The sequence below is a fragment of the Parasteatoda tepidariorum genome, chromosome 9, assembly GCF_043381705.1.
Source record: "Parasteatoda tepidariorum isolate YZ-2023 chromosome 9, CAS_Ptep_4.0, whole genome shotgun sequence".
Taxonomy (NCBI): Eukaryota; Metazoa; Arthropoda; class Arachnida; order Araneae; family Theridiidae; genus Parasteatoda; species Parasteatoda tepidariorum.
The window spans coordinates 81,499,038-81,518,692 of record NC_092212.1 but is presented as its reverse complement, the minus strand read 5'-3'; the positions used below and the strand labels follow the sequence as shown (position 1 = coordinate 81,518,692).

At 29.0% G+C, this 19,655-nt stretch overlaps 1 protein-coding gene across 5 annotated transcripts in view; it reads left to right on the top strand.

Moving 5' to 3' along the window:
• LOC107451173 (serine/threonine-protein kinase unc-51-like protein Atg1) overlaps window positions 1-15,562 on the top strand; it is a 67,188-nt gene extending 51,626 nt beyond the window's left edge. For 3 of the 5 annotated variants that reach the window (XM_071185374.1, XM_071185372.1, XM_071185370.1), the window contains 7 exons: window positions 1,227-1,471; window positions 3,740-3,868; window positions 6,359-6,509; window positions 6,595-6,743; window positions 9,261-9,305; window positions 11,981-12,071; window positions 14,363-15,562. In XM_071185374.1, the coding sequence (XP_071041475.1) occupies window positions 1,227-1,471; window positions 3,740-3,868; window positions 6,359-6,509; window positions 6,595-6,743; window positions 9,261-9,305; window positions 11,981-12,071; window positions 14,363-14,436 (884 nt within the window). In that variant the 3' untranslated portion in view covers window positions 14,437-15,562. Of the gene's footprint in view, window positions 1-1,226; window positions 1,472-3,739; window positions 3,869-6,355; window positions 6,510-6,594; window positions 6,744-9,260; window positions 9,306-11,980; window positions 12,072-14,362 lie in introns of all 5 variants that reach the window. The other 2 variants (XM_071185373.1, XM_071185371.1) reach the window with 1 other exon arrangement.
• Window positions 15,563-19,655: the final 4,093 nt, after the last annotated feature.

The following is a 19,655-nucleotide window of genomic DNA, read 5'->3' as shown; positions in this document are numbered from 1 at the left end:
ACTCATTTCATGTTTCATTTAATCAGTGGTGTGCAAAGATGTTTGAAACAAACTCCTCTGTTTTATGTTCTATTCGATACATCGAATAGATTCTCTACTAAATGTGGGCTCTATTAGATATAGTGCAATTAACCCTCCTGGCGTCAAGCCCGTTATANAAGGGGAAAGTATACCTTTTGTCCGACCCTCGACACTTTTCGTGGCATCTTTCTAAAATGTGTCTGCCGCTTGTAGTAAGAAACTAAGAGAGAGGGGAAACGCCAGGAGGGTTAATGAAGGAACAAACCTTATATATATTTAAAGAAAGCATAAGATTGATTCATTAAAATTTAAAGTATATATTTTAAATTCGCTTATATATGAATATATCTGGAGAAAAAAAATTTATCTGTAAAAATTGTTTTAATGACCTGCAACTTCATTATTACATTTGCGTAAAAATAATACTATATTTTGAAAAAATCATATTATGTTGCATAATATATTTCGCTTAAGAAAAGTATTTACTCATTAAAATATTCAATCTTAATAAATATAATAGTAGTAATAGATTTATAGTTCTAGTCTACTTTCGAGTTGATTAGATGCCCTTTCTGTACAACTTAGCCTTTAATCAATATTTAAACTATGAATAATATTATTTATTAATCATAAAAACATCAAATCGGATAGAGCATTTGCCTTCCAATGAGGTGAACCAGGATCAAATTCCAGCGATGGCTAGTCAATAGGAATTTTGCACCTGGCTCACACCAACTACTGTGCCGACGTGAAATATTCTCAGTGGTGGAGATATCATGGGTTAGAGTTCCCTTGCCGCCAGGCTTACCGTGTGAGGTTTTCGTGGTTTTCCTCCCCATGTAACTCAAATGCAGATTAGTTCCATAGAAAAGTCCGCCACTAAAGCAACTTCCTCCCAATACTTGGTTCAGAAGGTCCCTTGTCTTCTGGATTGGATTCAAAATTACAAGGACGTTTAGCATCGGTAGCCGTGAACTCAAAATTGGGTCGACTGTTTAACGAAGGTTATTAAATAAAATAAAGTCATAGAAAATAATCTCTACTGTAAAAAAGCAATGCATTCTTGTTTTGTGTAGATTCCCTTTAGAGAGCTTCACTATAAAACTATTTAATTAATATAATCTTTGTTAACCTGTTTTCATCTGTCACCACAAAATAGCATAAATTTTCCTCCAAGTTTTTTATTGTTTGAATTCTTTCTTTAGCTTCTCCTAGCCCTCCACTTCCATCTTTGCTGGCATTTAATGTTCAGCAGCAGAAATATACTCCCAGCTGCCAACACCATTGTTGTTGTGGAGGCCAGAGCTCCCCCGGAAGAATTCGACGCAATTCCTACACAGGCGCGTACAGTGATTCGTCTCCTACGTGCCACTACTTTCCCCACAGTGTTTCTCCTTCAAGCTTGGAAGGCCTCTTCATACCAGAACTACCTGAAGAGACTCTGCTTGAGGTACACAAAATATTTTTTGTATATCTTTAGAAAACAAGTTGTTTAGACAGGGTTGCCGCTCCAGAGGATAATTCACAGAAATTTAAGAGTCACCTAAAATAACAGAGAATTTTGTTTCATAATTTTGTCTTTTAAAAAATGGTGACCACTCTATATGCGATATATGGGAGGGATTTTTAAGGATGATATTTCAGCTATGCTAATCTGTTTCATTTGCTGTCTCATTATTTAATTTAAGTGTGTTCTTTTTTTCAATTCACACTCTCCCTATATCTTGTTCAAACCGTTATTAAAATACTTTTTATTCATCCACTCAGCTTCAAATACATTTTTTTAAACTTCGAGTGGATGACGTTAATGCAGTTTTTTCGATTAATTCGTTCATTAAATTTTAATTCATTAATTTTAGTTTTATATAGGAGAAAAATTTTTTTTTATTCATTGAAAAGTAACTAAAATAAAAATTCTCTTTATTGACCTAAGTAGAAAGTGACTTTATTAATTTTTTTTAAATATTATTTGTTCTCTTAAGTTTTTTCAGCAATTACAACTGATATAGTTTACCCAATACAGTTCACACAAGATCACAGTGATTGTGTTTTTCCTCTTAATATATTGTGTATAATACGTACAGGGAAAACACAGGGAATTTGTTTTACAGATTTGAGTGGCAATCCTGCAATAAACTCCACAGTTTTTATTTGTTTAGGCGCCTAAGCAGAAGCAACTCCATTATTTGAAACGTTTACAATCCCTGGGTTAAAGTTCATCAATCCTTTACAGCAGTGTTCCCCAACCCCCGATCCTCGGACCGGTACTGGTCTGTGGATCAAATGATACTGGGCTGCCCATTTCACTGAAACTGAATTTAAATCCCTTGGTTTATACCCCTAATTAAAAATATCTGTGCTACATTAAAATTTTATTTATTTAAAAAAAAATAGGCTCCCCGAAGGTAGTGACATAAATTTTTTAATGTTTGTAATGTATCATTGTCTCCGATTAACCCCAGATGGAACCGTCTCATTGCAAAGAAACAGACTCAGGGTTCTCATAGTTTTAACGTTCTAGTAAGTTAAAATGTTAAATCACTTTATATTTTGGATAGGTTCAGAACAACATTTTTCTTTTAATAAAAAATGCATTTTGGAAAAGAGCCATACTAGCCATATGAACACTTTACTACTGTTTTTACTACTATTCGTTAAAGAACAAGTTTGGTTCATATTGTATTTTAATTTAGAAAGCGTTTTTTTTTTCGAACTTTTGTATTTTNCATGGAAAGTCATGAATTTCAGTGTTGAACAAAATTTGTCATGAAATGTCATGATTTTAATTAATTTTTATTTTTTAAAAAAAATCAAGGAAAGTCATGGATTTAGGTTGCCGAAAAATCTAATTTTTAAAATGAAATGTACTCCCCCCCACACACACGCATCCAATTTCATGGTGTTCCGAATATTTTAATTTCTAACGAAATCCCCACTCACAGTCATATTTTATTAAAATATTAAATGTTTTTATCCTGTTATTTAAAAATTATGATGTTCTTTAAAAAAAATTAAAGAAAAAATATCATTTCTAGAGCGAATTATCTTTTAAACGTCTGTGATTTCAAAATTTTTATTATTATTTNTTTTTTTATTCCGAAATGAGAACAGATAAATCAGGAGTATTTCTTTCCTCTCCGATGAACAAGAAAAGTATCTTTAGAATATAATTCTGCAGAAAAAAAAGAAAAATTAATTATTTTCCTTTTGTATTTTTTTCAGCTATTTTATTGCTTCAACTTTTTCTTTACTCTGTTTTTTAAATTTAATGTGATTAATGTTATTATAATACTTTTTAAATTTATTGTTGTGTTTTTGTCGGGGGAAATAATAAATTCCTTAAGTCATGGGTTTGAAGATCTAAAATGTAGCAGATACCCTGCCTTTACTATTAAAAAAATAATAATAAATAGATAAATAGCCAATTTATCTAATATCTTTTGTTATTATTTAAGTTTTGATAAGCTTTGCAAGAAACAAATTTCAGAGAAAAGTGACGTCGTCGTATCTTTAATAAAATAATGATTTTCATGTTTAACTTTAATTTTTTTGTGGGGAAAGAATGTAATACAATTTCGTCTTTAAACTTTTTCCTGCTTTTATGAAATGCTTAAATTTTGCTAAAACTAATATTTCTCTCTTATTATTTAATATATTTTGTTTGTTTTATTACATAATTTTTCGAAGACATAATTTATATTAAATGATTTTTTTATAGAAAGAACACAATGACACTTTGGCCAAACTTAATTTTGTATCAGCATTAGTAAAGTGCATATTAGAATTAGCCAAAACTAGAAGCTCACCTTTATCTTCTGCTTTATCCAGTTCAATTGCAAGAACAGATGTAAGTATTGAAATTAGTTGACATTGGATACAGTTGCTTGTGTACTATGTATTGTTTTATGTAAACCATATAATTGTTTTGATTGAGGTGGTTGCAAGACAAATGGGCTTAGTCATAAATGTAGAGAAAATGAAATATATGTTATTCTCAAGAAACAGAGTCCCAGACCCCTATGTTAAAATAGATTCTTATAGATTTGAAACAGTAAGGAGTTTTACTAACTTAGGATCAATTATTACTATTAACAACAGAATGAGTCCTGAAAATAAAAACGACTCTAAGATAGAGTCGTTTTTATTTTTATTTATTTTTATTTTAAATAGGACTGTCTATGGGCTGAGAAGATTTATTAAATCATCTTCTTTCTAGAAAAACAAAGTTCTCAATCTACAAAACTCCTATCAGGCCAGTCTTGGCATCTGTAGCTTGAACAATAAAAAAATTGGAGGAAAATTGTATCGCAATATTTGAGAGAAAGATTTTGCGGCAGTTATTGGTGTAAATGAAAACAATAACTGGAAAAGGAGATTGAACTTTGAACTGTACAAGATTTATAAACAACCCAATATTATTAAATAGATAAGAATAAATAGAATGAATTGGATGATCCACGCGATTCGAATGAGTGATGACAATACAATAAAACAGGCTGCTTTTTAAACCCACTGGAACAAGAAAGCGGGGAAGACCAATGTTGAGATGGGCTGACTCGGTGGAGTCTGATTTTCTTGCAATTAATGTAAAGATCTGGAGATGAAAGATAAATCGAAAGTCATTACGCAGGAGTCTGTCCACACATTTTGTGAGAGGTCCTATTTTTGTAAAATTGTGAAAAAACTATTCATAATTTGTGGGTATAAAATTAGCGTTAAGTCACATTCTCTCAACCAAAGTGCTGCTTTTGTGAATTTGTGCAAATAGGGTTTTGTTATTGCAAAAATTTCTTAAAACCTTTTCAAGAAGCTTTTAAATTGTAAATAGATACAAGATTCTGCTCAACAATCGCTGCTACTAAATAAGAGATGCAACATACAAATATTGGGTATTTAGCCTATACTGCACAACACAGAATATTCATTTCTGACGAATAATGGAAACAAAACTCACATTTTTAATAATTTAAATTTGACATATATATTTTAAATAACCCAACTTAATAATGTATCACTTTTAACGTGTTACGCATTAAATAAACTTAAGCAATTCTTAAATTTATAATATTTTATTTAAAAAATTGCCAGAAATTAATTTTTAGTTACACAATATTCAATTAATTAGTTTTATGAATAAATATAAATTGATAAATTATTTATTTACAAAAATAAAAATTATGATTAAATATTAATAAGAATGCGCACACGATGTTTGTAAAAGTAGAAATATTTTTTGGGGGAATTTAGACTTAAGGAAACTTAATTTGTCTCAAACTGTCTTTCTCCCCCTCCCCCCCTGAGAAAAGTTTACTCGATTAACAGAACAATAATGACCATAAACAAATTTGTGAAGGGTCCATTTTTATGAAGAGATATTTTGTGAAGGGACTTCTAAATAGACCCCTGCTATGGAGAAATCTTCAGAGGAAGGCATTGGCCCACATTGGGCTGTCTGGTCAACTGTGATAATGAAGATAATTGCTTCGATTACTAGAATGTTTCATTTATGCATTGAACAACTCCTGAAACTGCTTATCCATCTCATACAACTAATTTAAATTAAAATAAACCAATGATTCAATTTATTTTAATTAAAACTTTTAGGGCGATTAGACTCTCTCTTTTATGCATTTTCCAGTTTTATGCGCATGCCAAGTAAAGATTTCTTTCTGAAGAAATTTGTTTATTTTGGAGGAAACTAAAAATGACCAGTACAATTTTTAGTAAAGGGTAATTTTTGGTTAATTTTTGGTATATGAGTTATTTTAAACAAATAAAATCTACTGTAATACAAGACCATTAAAATGTTTAACTTTATTGCCGGATGTTTTTTTTTATTCATTTATTTTATTTGTTATTTTTTTTCATGGTCTGCAGCGCATATTCAATATTTTTCTGTTCGTGGGGCAAAATGATTTTATAGTAATAATGATAGGGTTTTTAAATAGCTCCAAACTCTATTTTTAATTTTATGCTTATCCACTATATCCTCTGTGGTAGAGGGATCATGAGTTGAGTCCCCTTACTCTCAGGCTAACCATGTGAGGTTTTCCTCTCCATGTAAGTTAGTTCCATCAAAAAGTCCTCCACGAAGGCAAATTTTGCCCAATACTTGATCCAGAAGTTTCCTTCTCTTCTGCAATGGGTTCAAAATTACAAAGCTATGGAGTTGAACATTAGTATTCGTAAAACCAAAGAATTGGAACTGCTGTTCAACGGCAGTTATAAAATAAAATAAAAATCTTTCCCTCGAGGATTCCTTGCAGTTGGTGCATCCCTATACCATGTATGAAATGCTGTCTGAACTTGGCTTTATCATATGCTTTTTCCCCAGCAGGATACGGATCAAGCGATGAGCGAAGGATGTAGAAAGGCTGTTCAGCTGTTGCTGTACATGAAAGCTTTGCAATTAATTTCTTCAGCTTTTCAACTCTCACAGCAAGAAGTGAAAAGTGGAAAATTACAGCCTTCTACCTCAGTACGAAATGGTAAAGTTTGTTCATTTTAAAATTACTTTTTTGGCTTAGTTTTTTTTTTAGACTACATGATTGAGGTTTTTTTCTCTTTTTTTAGTTTTGCATTTGATGAAAGAAAATTACCATTTCTGCTTGAGTATGTGCAAGAGTTTAAATACTCCTGGCCTCTTGCAATCTGTGGGTGTTGATCCAGCTGCCTCTAGCATCACGGCAGACCAAATACTTTACAAGTATGCTATTCAAATGGTGAGTGGCCCTTCTTTAAATTCAGTTTTAAAAAATTGTATTTAAAATATATTTGTGAAATTAAAAGTTTTTCATTCAAATGGTGAATGCATCTTTTTCGAGCTCAGATGTACAAAATTTTATTCAGTTTGCGAAGCCCTTTAATTTCAATAAAAGAGAGAGAATATCTCATTTGATTTTAGATTAATGTTTTTAGGAAACTCAATGACTAATTTATATTTTAAGGTTCTCATTCTATAAAGCATTTAGTAAATAAAGTGGGGAAATCTTAATTTTTTTTTTTCAGATTTATATTTATCTCTTATTTTTCAATAATTTTTATCTTTTAATTGTGTTTAACAATCATCATAACTTTAAAAAAATCTCTTAGTAATTTTGAAATTTTAACAAACAATAATAGATTTCTTGGAAAATTAAATTTCACGATATAAATGGTATCCGGGTCGATAATTAATGCATTTATTTATTGTAGTTAATAGTTAAATTAACACTGATATTTTCATGTTTGATTTATATTGTTAAAAAAATTGATTTCAATAATGCTACAGATAACTATATTTTTGTATAATCAGGACGATATTATCATTGTTGATAATTATCTTATCCACGATATTTATTGTTATGCACAGCCGTCACATTGTTAAGGTATCCCTATTGATTTAAAAGTATTTACATTTCTTTATGTATGTAATGTTTCTTTAACTATCCAGCTGTTCTTGTAAATTTCTGATAAGACTTTTCCTGCCATATAGTATTTTATCATCAAATCATATGGAAAGAAATCAGTTTATTATTCGGGAAAATAGTCAGATTTTATGACAGCTTCCATGCTAACTGTAAAAAATTTTAAAAATAAGCATTCTGATTTTGGTAAATGAGTTATGCATTTATTCTTTTATTTTCTAAGAGAAAGTTATAGCAATCATATGGCTTGTTTTTTTAAGAAGAAGAATAAAAAAAGTGTATATGCTTAGTAAACAGCTGTATTCATAGTATCATGTTTAAATTTATGAATTTACTGTCACAAATAAATCACACAGACAATCTATATCTACAATACATACTGATTTGTTTCATTGAATTGATTGTAAAAAATCCCCTAAATATTTGTGTAACTTAATTGTGCTTGAATATGGTTACTGTTATATTTTGGTTTTTAAATGATTTTATCCATAAAATTTATTTATTTATTATCTTGAATTTACCCTTCTTTTAAAAGTAAAGTAATACCATTTTCAATTTAATTGGTTTTCTATTTCTCCCTCGTCCCGCAGTGGACTGATCGTAAGGACACGGTTCCCTATAGAACACCAAAGTCATCACTGCCTGCGGTCAGTAAACGGGTGGGGTGACCACTTTGATCAGCTTGTGTAGAAACCGAGAGTGTGTGGTATCGGTCCTCTTTAAAACTGTTTGACAGTAAAGTGCTCTACTTTGCACTCATGTCGTCAGCTACCAAAGCAGGGGAGCTACCCCCTCAGCAGAGGATTAAAATTGCAATTGCATATCTTCGGATCATTCTCAGGGATGTTTCCCAGACTGTCACCAATAGCCCATTGTGCAGCTCTAGTGCAATATAAATAAGATATCTACCTACCCTCGTTGCAGAATCGCAACTACATTGTCACAGAAAGTTAGAGTTCTTGCAAAAAAATTTTTCTTTCAAAAAGTTTTTTTTAAAAAAAGAAAAAAATATTTCTTTTCTTTGGAAAGTTACACTTAATATTTGAATCATGCATTTAGATTATCACTGTGACGTGCTCAATTTACTCAGATAGTATCGTAAATCGATGTAATATTTCGATTGTATTTTCGTCATTTATTGATTTTCATGTGGATTTTATATTTTCCCTATATATTTCAAACAATGTTGAAAAATCGAATAATGCATTTGAGTATTTACTTTTTAAGGCAATAATTCTATCGAATTTTTAGCAGTTATTGCTATCGATTTCTAGTTTTTGAATCTGATATTTTTGTACAATATTTTTTATTACAACAACTTATTGTCCAAACGAAACATGTGAAGTCCGATTCGCGCGATTTCATCTGTCTTTTTTTTGGCAATTGCTCGAACAATTTACAAAATGTAAAGAAGAAAATAACTTGTGAGCTCCGCCAACCCCCAACAGAATGTGAGAATATCACCCATAATATTAGAATAAAAAATTATGACATGTTCAATTTTTAAAAAAATTATAGTTTTTTTTTTTTTTGTTTTGTTACACAGCGTTTTTGCTTTTTTAAATTAGTAAGTTATTTTTAAAAAAGTATCTTGCAGAAAGATATTAGTACTAGAGAGTTTTGTCGCAGATAGCTAAAAAAAAATTCTTCCTGTTTTTCCCTCATTTTTTGTGATTTTTGTAAAACATAAAATAAAAAACTATATTTACTTTCTACTTATTGCCAACAATTACTTAAAAATAAATGAAGGCTTTTTTTTTTTTTTTGATGTATTATGCGTGTATGTGGATGCATGCACATAATTATAAATTTTTCTTATTATTTTAATTACAGTGTCAATCTGCTGCCTTGGAAGAGCTTTTTGGAGAGCCTAAAGAGGTAAACCCTTAATCGTTTCAAATTTGTTCTTAACAGTTTTTAATAAAAAAAATATTTATGGTGCAACATGTCTAAAGTTGACCTCTATTATTATGAACAGAACATCTGTGCAACTGGAAAGTCATGAATTTTGGTATTGAATAAAATTTGTCATGATCTTAACTATTTTTTTATTAAAAGATCATGGAAAGTCATGGCTTTATGTTGTCGTAAAATCTAATTTTTAGGAGGGAATTTACCCTCTCCTACCCCATTTTCATGGTGTCCCGAATATCTAAGTAACAAAATCCCTACTCACAGTCATATTTTATTAAAATATAAAATGTTTTATCATGTTCTTTAAAAATAATGGTGTTCTTTCAAAAAATAAAAGAAAAAGCATATATAGAGCGATATATCTTTTAAACTTCTGCGATTTCAGAATTTTTATCATTTTTTATTTATTTTTTAGAATTTTATCCATTTCAAATTCTAGCTGAAGCAAGCTAGTCATGGGGGAATTTTTTTTATTCCAAAATGAGAACAAGAAAATCAGGAGTATTTCTTTCCCTTCTAATGAACAAGAAAAGCATGTTTCGAATATAATTCTGAAGTAAAAAAAAAAAAACAATTATTTGCTTTTGTATTTTTTTCAGCTATTTTATTGCTTCAACTCTTTCTTTACTCTGTTTTTTAAATTTAAAATCTATAAATATGAAGATGCAGAGTGTAACAGTTTTGGTTATACCTCTCATTGCAATTAATGTTATTATAATGCTTTTTTAAATTCATTGTTTTTGTCGGAGAAAATAGTAACTTCGTTAAGTCGTGAAAAATTCTTGGAATTAGTCATAGCAAGTCATGAATTTGAAAATCTAAAAAGTAGCAGATACCCTGTATTTAAAACATGTTAATTCGATTCTATGTTGGGGTACCTTTTCATAGATTAAGTTTTACATTGTTGATAACTACTATCCACACATTTCTGACCTTCGGATGAAATGTGAACACGCCTACTTCAATGGATAGTCCCCATTGAACAGTTGATTTGCTACTTGTAACTGTGACCACTTCCTTGCTCTGTTGCTACTCAATCTCGATCACACACAACATCGGCCTGTGTACACTTGACTGCTAAAGGCAACACAGGAGCGATCATGACCGTGAACTTAATACAGCTCTCGTGATCAGCACACAAAAAGTATGGTGATCTTAATAAAGCTCTCCCGGCTTGTCACAAAACTGCAATGAATCAACTACTGGTATTCATTCATTGAATTCTATCACAGAGAAAATTCTAGTGGGGGAATACTGTAGTGTATCTACCACTACAAAAATACAATTCCAATTCATTAATATCTAAGACATGTTAACTCAATTCTATGTTGGGGTACCTTTTCATAGATAAAGGTTGACAATGTCGAATACTCCTCTCCTCACAACATCTATTATTATGAACCTAATTTATCTCATATAACAAAACCTGACCACCTTGTATGATCTTATATGTTGACTACTGAAAGAAGTCAAATTAATCTAGAATGCTATTCTTAACTCTTCACTAGTTGATCGAAAAAAAGTTTTTCGTGTGTAATTTTTTTCGTCGTTGAACAGCCGACCCAATTCTGGGTTAACGACTTTTAATTTTCAACTCCATAGCCTTGTCATTTCATGCCCAATCCAAGAGACAAGGGAACTCCTGGATGAAGTATTGGGCAAAATTTGCCTTCCTGGAGAACTTTTTCATGGAACTAACTTACATGGAGAAGAAAGCCTCCCACAGTTAGTTGCCATGGCAAGGGGATGCTAAGTGACACACTCTAAATTCTTTCACAAAGATTTCAGTTCTTTCACTATGTATTTACACAGAGACTTAATGCAAAGACAGGAAGCCATGTGGTACATAAACTAATTATGCATTGAAGTACACAAAACAAAAAAATGTCACGGTTTTAATAAAATACTGAGATAAATAATATGTCAAAGTTAAATAAAAGAAGTAGAAGAGAAAGAATTACATTTCACCTGATTTGATGTAAGACAGTGTTTCCCAACTTATGACTTTTGTGTACCATTTCTAAATTTTTTCGTAACGCTGTCTACCACTAATTAAAAAATGAATACATTTTTTACTATGAAAAAATTGCACAAAAGTTAAAAATAACAACTGGCTGTTGACACCACTAATTATTAACTGTTAACTCTGCAAAAAATAGCAAATAGAAATATACGTAATCGTAAATTTTCATGGCTAGCTTTGTTTTTAAAATTTTTGGAAATTTTCGTTTGTTGCAAGATATTTCGCATAAGAACATGTACCCCACTAAACTGCTCCCGTACCCCTGAGGATACGCGTACCACACTTTGGGAAGCACTGATGTACGATATTCCTCTGTATTTAATTAACTTATCGTTAATTAATATTCTAACTTATGTAGGGAAACTTAGCTCAATTTTAATACGCCATTTTGCTGATAAAGATTAGCTGGCGCTGACATCATAGGTCACATGTGTGGATATAAGGTCTTCTTGAAGTTACTTGTCTTGTCTTCCCAATTACTTGTCTTGTAAATTATAAATTTTATTTAATCCATTTTTTTGCTTAAAATTTAACCATGAAAACATGAGTTTGTAAAGCAATTTATTTTCACAATATAAATGTTTTTTTTATTTCATTTATTTATTTATTTTGACAGAGCTTCCATCGCTATCAGACGGCACAAATTTTACTTCACAGTTTAGGACAACAAGTTAATGATCTCAGTGATAAAGAACTTCTACATAAATGTAAGTATTTTATTGTAAGCTAAAATGAGCGAAAAAAATAAATTGTAATTCTACACTTCAGTTTAAAAATTCATTCTAGCATAATTAAATTATGATTATTTTGAACTCTTATTAATGTCATGCACTCAAGATTAAATAAATCATTCTTATAAAACGAGCGTATCTTTAACCGACCTAATCTACCTTGTGAGCTCTTGAGTTTGCAAGTTGACATTGTCAGAATGGGAGTTTAATTTTTTTCCTCCATCTTTTTATTTCTTTTTCATTTGTTTTTCGTTCTTTTATAAATTTACCACTTGTGTTAATTTTTTGTTTAAAACACTGCAATTTCGGTCATTCACAATAACTTATATATACTCTCGATATCTGGAAAATCTTGTTATGTCTCAAAAAATCTTTTTCCTCCTGTCATTATATATCCTCTTAATGTTAATTTGAATTCTTATGGCAAAATTGTTCTCAAGACCTTGTTATGCCAAATTTTTTTTCAAAACAGAAAATGACTTTTTTTGGGAAGCACCACAATATGAGTTTATTGTAAACCAATTATTTTCTATTTAATGCATAATTATTTTTATCTTGCTTTTGAAATAAAATTATCATTGTTGTACCTAAACGTACTGTCAACTATCATTACATACAAATTTATTAGTAGTTATTCTTATGATTCATGACTCTACTTTTAAGAATAATGTTTTAAAATATACTTTTCGACTTTTTAGAATATATTTAATTCTGAGCTTATTTATGTCCCTTCACCTTTGAGATATCGAGAATGTATATTATATATATAGATATACATTATTTTTGATTTTTATATACATTATTGTTGAATATAGATATTGTTGATTTAAGGGATTTTCATTAAAATTTAATTTAGGTGTTACCTAATTACTGTTTAAAAGGAGCTGTGTTGAACATAATACTCAAGATTTTTTTTATTAAATTGTATTTTCGCATTGTATTGAAAAATATAAGAAAAAAGATTTATTTTTAAAAAGCTCTTATGCAAATAATTTGCTGGTTTTAAAGAGTTTGCCTTATCTAAATTTAAGTAACATTTTCTGTTGCAAAAATATTTTAGTGAGTCAACATCAACAGGGTGCATAGCGTTTTTAAAAAGTGCTTAAACATGCTTATTTTTTATTTACGTTTTTTAAAAGCTCTTAAAGGTGCTTTTTTTGTTTGCTGTTTGTAAAAAGTGCTTAATTTTCTATCTTTTAAAAAGAGATTTTTTTTTCTTGCCGTACCGGATGTCATTTTAAATTACAATAAAAGCATGAGTTTCACAATTTTCTCTGCAATATTTATCAAAAACCAGTTGTTTTTATCACGATTAGATTAAGTTTTCTAAAATCTTTTTTAATTTTGTTGATTTTATGTTAATAAAATAAGAACTTTAAACAATAAAAAAAAATTCTTTTTTATCACTGCATAAATCTTTATTGTGATTTTTTTTCCTTATTATGATTAAAGAGATTGATTATGATTAAAAGAGATTATTTCCTTATTATAATTAAAAAGAAATTTTTTTCTTTGCCGTATCGATTGCCATTTTAAATTACAAATAAAAGCATGATTTTTGCAGTTTTCTCTGAAATATTTATCAGAAACCAGTTGTTTTGTCATGATTATGCAAAGTTTTTTTAAATCTTTTTGAATTTTATTAATTTTATGTTAATAAAATGAGAACTTTAAACAATAAAAAAAATTCTTTTTTATCACTGCACAGATCTTTATCATGATTTTTTTTTTGGAAAGTGATTAAAAATATTTTTTGTGTAAAGCACTTGAAAGGTGCTTATTTTTTGTTGATAAATCTGACTTAAAAAATATAATCTAATAAATCTGTTTGTCGACGCTCAGGTAAATATGAACTCGCTCAATAAACAGAAAATAAGCGGACTGTAAATTCACAATATTTATTTATTATTATTTGGAAGAGAGCTTTTTTGTAGCTCGTTACAGCTCTCCTTCCACACACACTCTTTCTCTCTCTGTGTTACAAATTATACTAGGTGGCGCTACAAATCCGTGCGGATACACTGTTTATAAACTAAGAATTTTACACTATAGAAAAAATTCATTTTTATTGCTGCACAGATCCTTATTATAATTTTTTTTTTCTTGGGGAGAAATGATTAAAAATATTTTTGTGAGCTTAAAAAGTGCTTGTTTTTTGTTGAAAAATCTGGCTATGCAGCCTGATAAAATAATATTTTCTGGTTATTGTTATAAAAATTGCTTTCATTTTGTCTAACTTAATAAGTTTTTTTCTCTTCTTTCTGCAGATCGAGATGCTGTGCAGAAAAGACTGGAAATACTCACCAACAACCGATCTGTATATGCATACCATGCAACATGAAAAAAATTAATTCTTCTGGATTTCTAACTTTATTTTTTTTTTGTTGTGAAGATTCCAATATTTTGTGGAAAACAAACTGTGAGAGATGTTTCCTTTAACCAGCTAATTTATTTCATTTCAAAAGTGAACTCTATAATGAATTTTGAAACAACATAGTACTTAGAACGTATATTTAGAAGAAATGTATCCTCTATTATGTAAGTTTTTGAGCCGGGTACTCAAATACCCAACTTAGCGATAACTATCTAAATTTTTAGTTTAAATCCATTTTCCTCGCTGAGTGAGCCTTTAGTGAACTAATTTATTAAATGGGAATTATTTTTTAGATAGCAGCTTCTATCTATTTTTAGATATCCATATATGGCTTGTTTAAATTATCAAAGAATTTGCCTTCAAAAGTTTTTAATCGTGACTTTTTATGTAATGTTGCCAACCACCGTGGAATTTTTTGTAACTGCTGACTGATGCAGCCTATTTAGACAAATTATATTTCTTTTCCTGAATTGATCCAATAGAAAAACTAATTTTATAATTAGAAAAATTAATTTCTAAATAGGATCTTATATTTAGTTTGGTGTATCATATTCATGCTCAAATTGTATGTCGACAAACCACATTTGAAGATTTCTGAAAAATAAAAAATTTTACTTTTAAGTAAATGAAGAATTACTGTTCATATTTTAAAATCTCCATTGCTGTTTTCAAACCAAACATGATTAAGCATCTGGTTACTATTAACACCTTCAGGAGTCTTTCCTTCACGGGCGACGGCTTCGAGCCTGTCTGGCTCTAGCGACCCAAGATCATATGAACGGTACTTTGGTATTAGTATCCTAGGGAACCTCTCTACTTCGGCCAGTCCTGAAGGAGTTAATCATGGAGTTGCAAACTTATTTTAAGTATGCTAAATGATCTGCAGTAATCTTTTATCCATGTTTCTAGCAATTTTTTTCACTTTAAGCATTTTGTTAGTATTGTACTCTTTAAAAAAGATAATCCAATTTCTTTAAGAATTTAATGACTCAAGATTTATTTTTTCAATTGATGCAGAGGTTGTTAAAATGCTGTTTTTTTGTAATTGCATGTACATATTATCCAAATAAAAACTTAGATATAATAGCTTTAATTTGAGACTATGTATATATATATACACACACTGCCCTACAATAATGGAAGAGACACTTTAGTTTTTGACATTTTTTTTTTAATTTCTCAAAAAATACTTAAATGATTATTTTATATTTATAAAGATGTTCGTGCGATTTTTCATATACTTAGCAATAAGATTTAAAGCTTTCAGATGTTTGAGATACCAACAACAAATTACGAAAATAAAAACAAGTATTTTACACCCTATGGCAGAAAATCAAACAATAAACTTGCAACTTGTATTGATGACTTTAGTTGTTCATTGGAACAGGATGCGTAGCATTTTTAAAAAGTTCTCAAAGGTGCTTATTTTTGTTTTTTAAAAGCCCTTAAAAGTGCTTTTTTCATTGGGTGTTTTTTAAAAGTGCTTTATTTTCCCTTTTTCAAAATGAGATTTTTCCTTTACCGTGTTGATTTTTGCTACAAATTATGCAAAAAGACACAGTTCGCATTGTTCTATTCAACGTTTTCATAATTCAACCCCAATCTATTTCAGCATATTGTCAGTCCGTAGCGTATGAAAACGCCATTTGTTTTACATGATTTTTGACAATTGTCAAAAACAATGCCAAAACTTTTTTTATTTTTATTTTGACACGACGGTTAAAACAAGATAAAACCGTCAATTGTCAAAAACTTTCCAACCCTGCTCAATTATGATATTTTTTTAAAAGCTTAAAAATATTTTTTGAGTGCTTAAAAGGTGCTTATTTTTTGTTGAATAATTTGGCTATACACCCAGTGAAATAACTGCATTAAATTTCGTAAAACTAGAGTAAATATTTATGGATATATTTGACATTTCTATTAAGAATAAATTTTACTCCTTATATTTCGTTTAATTCCATTGAAGATCTATAAAGTTATAGTGAAAAAATTAATTTTTTATAAAAATGTCCACATCTCCATAAATATTTACTCTAGTTTTATGAAAATTTAATGCAGATAGAATTTTATGCAGATATTAAAAATAACAAAAGTAATTGATACAAGCTTATTGCTTGATTTTCTGTCCTAGGAAGTTCAAAAATACTTGTTTTCTTTCATAAGTTATAGTAGGTCTCTCTGAAAGCTTTAAATTATGTTGCTAAATATGAAGAATTGCATGAAAAAGGTACAAAATAGTCCTTTATATATTTTTTGAGAAATTTAAGAGAAATGTCAAAAACAAAGTCTCTTCGATTATTGTAGTGTAGCATATACTCATTTTTACTTGTAGAGCTTTTCATATTTATTTTAGTGTAGTGTTGAAGACGTTGAAAGCTGCAAGTGTAAAATAATCTTTTTGGGTACAAATTGTATTAAACAATGATTCTGTGAAAATCAAATTAAATGAAAAATGATTTTAAATTGTATTACTGTATGGGAAGTTCATTGATAAGATATTGCAGTAATTGATATAACTTTATAGGAAATTTACTGAAAAGCATGAAATAAATTGATGCTATTGAAAAATTTACCAAACAAATATAAAATTTAGTTTATATTAGCTGCACTGGAATAGTTTAACTGCATACTATAAAAAATATGTTGTACATAAAACTTTCTTTAATTGAAATAATCATGCTGAAGGACACATTTTAATTTTTTCAGAAGGAGACTCATTTTTTTATAAATTTATACCGAGTGTGTCTTAGATAATGCAAAAAACGTGTAAATTACTATAAAGAACTGCATAACAATAGTTTCCATTTTTAAGAGCATTAAAGTTTAATTTTTTTCTCCAACTTTAAAAGCCCAACATCTGAAGAATATATTCTTAAAGTTACAAGTATAAATTCTCAAAGTATAAAGTTACAAGTAAAGTTACAAGTATAAAGTTACAAGTAAAATATCTTTCTGCATCTAGGATTTAGACAACATCATTACCCTGTGAAACTCGAGTTACGTTTCTCTCAAACCTTTTCTTTAAATAGTATTTATTTTTATAATTTTATGAGCAAAAAGCCTTCCACCCAACAGCTGAACTGTTTTGTTTCTTGTCTTTAAGCAAAAATGGGCTTTTTTTTTTCCTCTTAATTTTGCCAACATTAAGAGCAAAAAGTTGATATTTAGCTGAATTGAGAAATGAAGAATTTTTTATTTATGTCTTGACGCATAAAAGTATAATTACAGTAAAACCTGGATTGTTTCTCATGAAACCAAAGAAGGAACAATGAATGCTCAAAAACATGAAATATCTATTGACTTAAAAAAGTACAAAAAATAATTACGTGGTAATGGACTTAAAAATTAACTAATTTAAAATAAGTATAAAAACTTAAATTGGAAAAAATTACATGCTTGCTGCAAAAATATTTACAATACGAAAGGTTGATTTAAACGCATTTATTCATTTCAAATGTAAAGAAATTTTGGTTTTAACATTGTATTTTTGAGATTTGTTAGAAATTGTTGTTATTTACTGTAATTTTGTGTCAATACAGAAAATTATCACATTATTTCAAAATTGACAGTTGTTGTTCTGTTTTATTGTCTTTATCTGCTTCAGTTGCTGCAACCCTTTTCACAACACCAGTCATACAACTGATGCATAAACATGAGAACAATAGATGCAGACATTTTTTAGTTTCAATAACAATTCAAATAGTCACTGTAAGAATTGCATTTGTGGCAGGAATGGTAGAACAAGACTATACGTACAGGAAGAATAGATCAAGGTTTGACTGTATTTAAAAAAAAAATAAAAATTTGATGAATAGTTTTTGCCATTGAAAAAAAAAAACTTTTGTAATTGAAAGAAATGTGAGCAAAAATTTTTTAGCGGTTCAATTCCAAACCAAAAACATTTACTAATAGTAATTACTTCAATTTTTTAATGAACTTTCAGTATTATAAAATTTTTAATTTAGTACCTTTATTTAAATGTTTATTTAAAAGTAAATTCCAGCGTAACTTTGTTAACATTATGTATATATACTTAGAATTAAGTAGTATATACAACATAAAATTGCACTAGTTTGGAAAGTTGGTGCCTCTATCATTAGAATACTTTGTAAAATGTCGTTACCATGATTTTAAAAAATGTCAATCTGTCGTGATTTATCGTCCGGCTGTACTTCAGCTTTTACAATATGTGCTTATCTAACTCATAAATGCATTAAGGAAAATAATTTGCTTTTAAAATTTAAAAATATATTATTCAGATGTTATATGTTTAGAATATTTTTTTTTCTAAACTTTATTTTTTCTTTTGTGTATATCCCCTTTAATTGAGATAATAAATTTTTATTTAGCTGCATTTTACCCTTTATGATGCGATATAATTTATCATTCCTTTTGTAGCATGGCATATGTAAATATTTATTTATTTGTATGAGAGATATTTATTTTAATGTGAATATATGGTGATGAATGTGCACTAAATGGACTGGTGTGATATTCTTTTCACTGGATATGTCATCTGCTAGGGAAGAAATACTGTTAATCGCCTCTGGAGTTTACATTAGTTTCTATCTTTTGTGATTAAAACATGGTATCTGCGCATCTGGAAGTCGTGGATTTCAGTATTGAACAAATTTTGTCATGATTTTAACTTTTTTTAAAAAAAAAAAATCCTTGAAAGGCATGGATTTAGGTCGTCGAGAAATCTAATTTTTTAAATAGAATTTACCCCCCCCCCTCCAAATTTCATGGTGTTCCGAATATCTGAACTTCTAACAAAATCCCCTCTCACAGTCTTATTTTATTGAAATATAAAATGTTTTTATCATTGTTCTGTAAAAATTATGGTTTTCTTTCAAAAAATGAAAGAAAGAACATCATTTCTAGAGCAAATTATCTTTTAAACTTCTGCGATTTCATTTTATTTTTTTTATCAATTTAAAATTCTAGTTTAGGCTTTTTATATTACACTTACTTTAAAGAAGAAATAAAACAGCTTTAAATAACTACATATATCTTGACTGTATATAGTTATTTGCTTTTGTATTTTCTTTCAGCTATTTTATTGCTTCAACTCTTTCTTTACTCAATTTTTTAAGTTTAAAATAAGTAAATGTGAAGATGCAGATTATAACAGTTTTGGTTATACCTCTCATTTCAATTAATGTTATTATAATGCTTTTTTA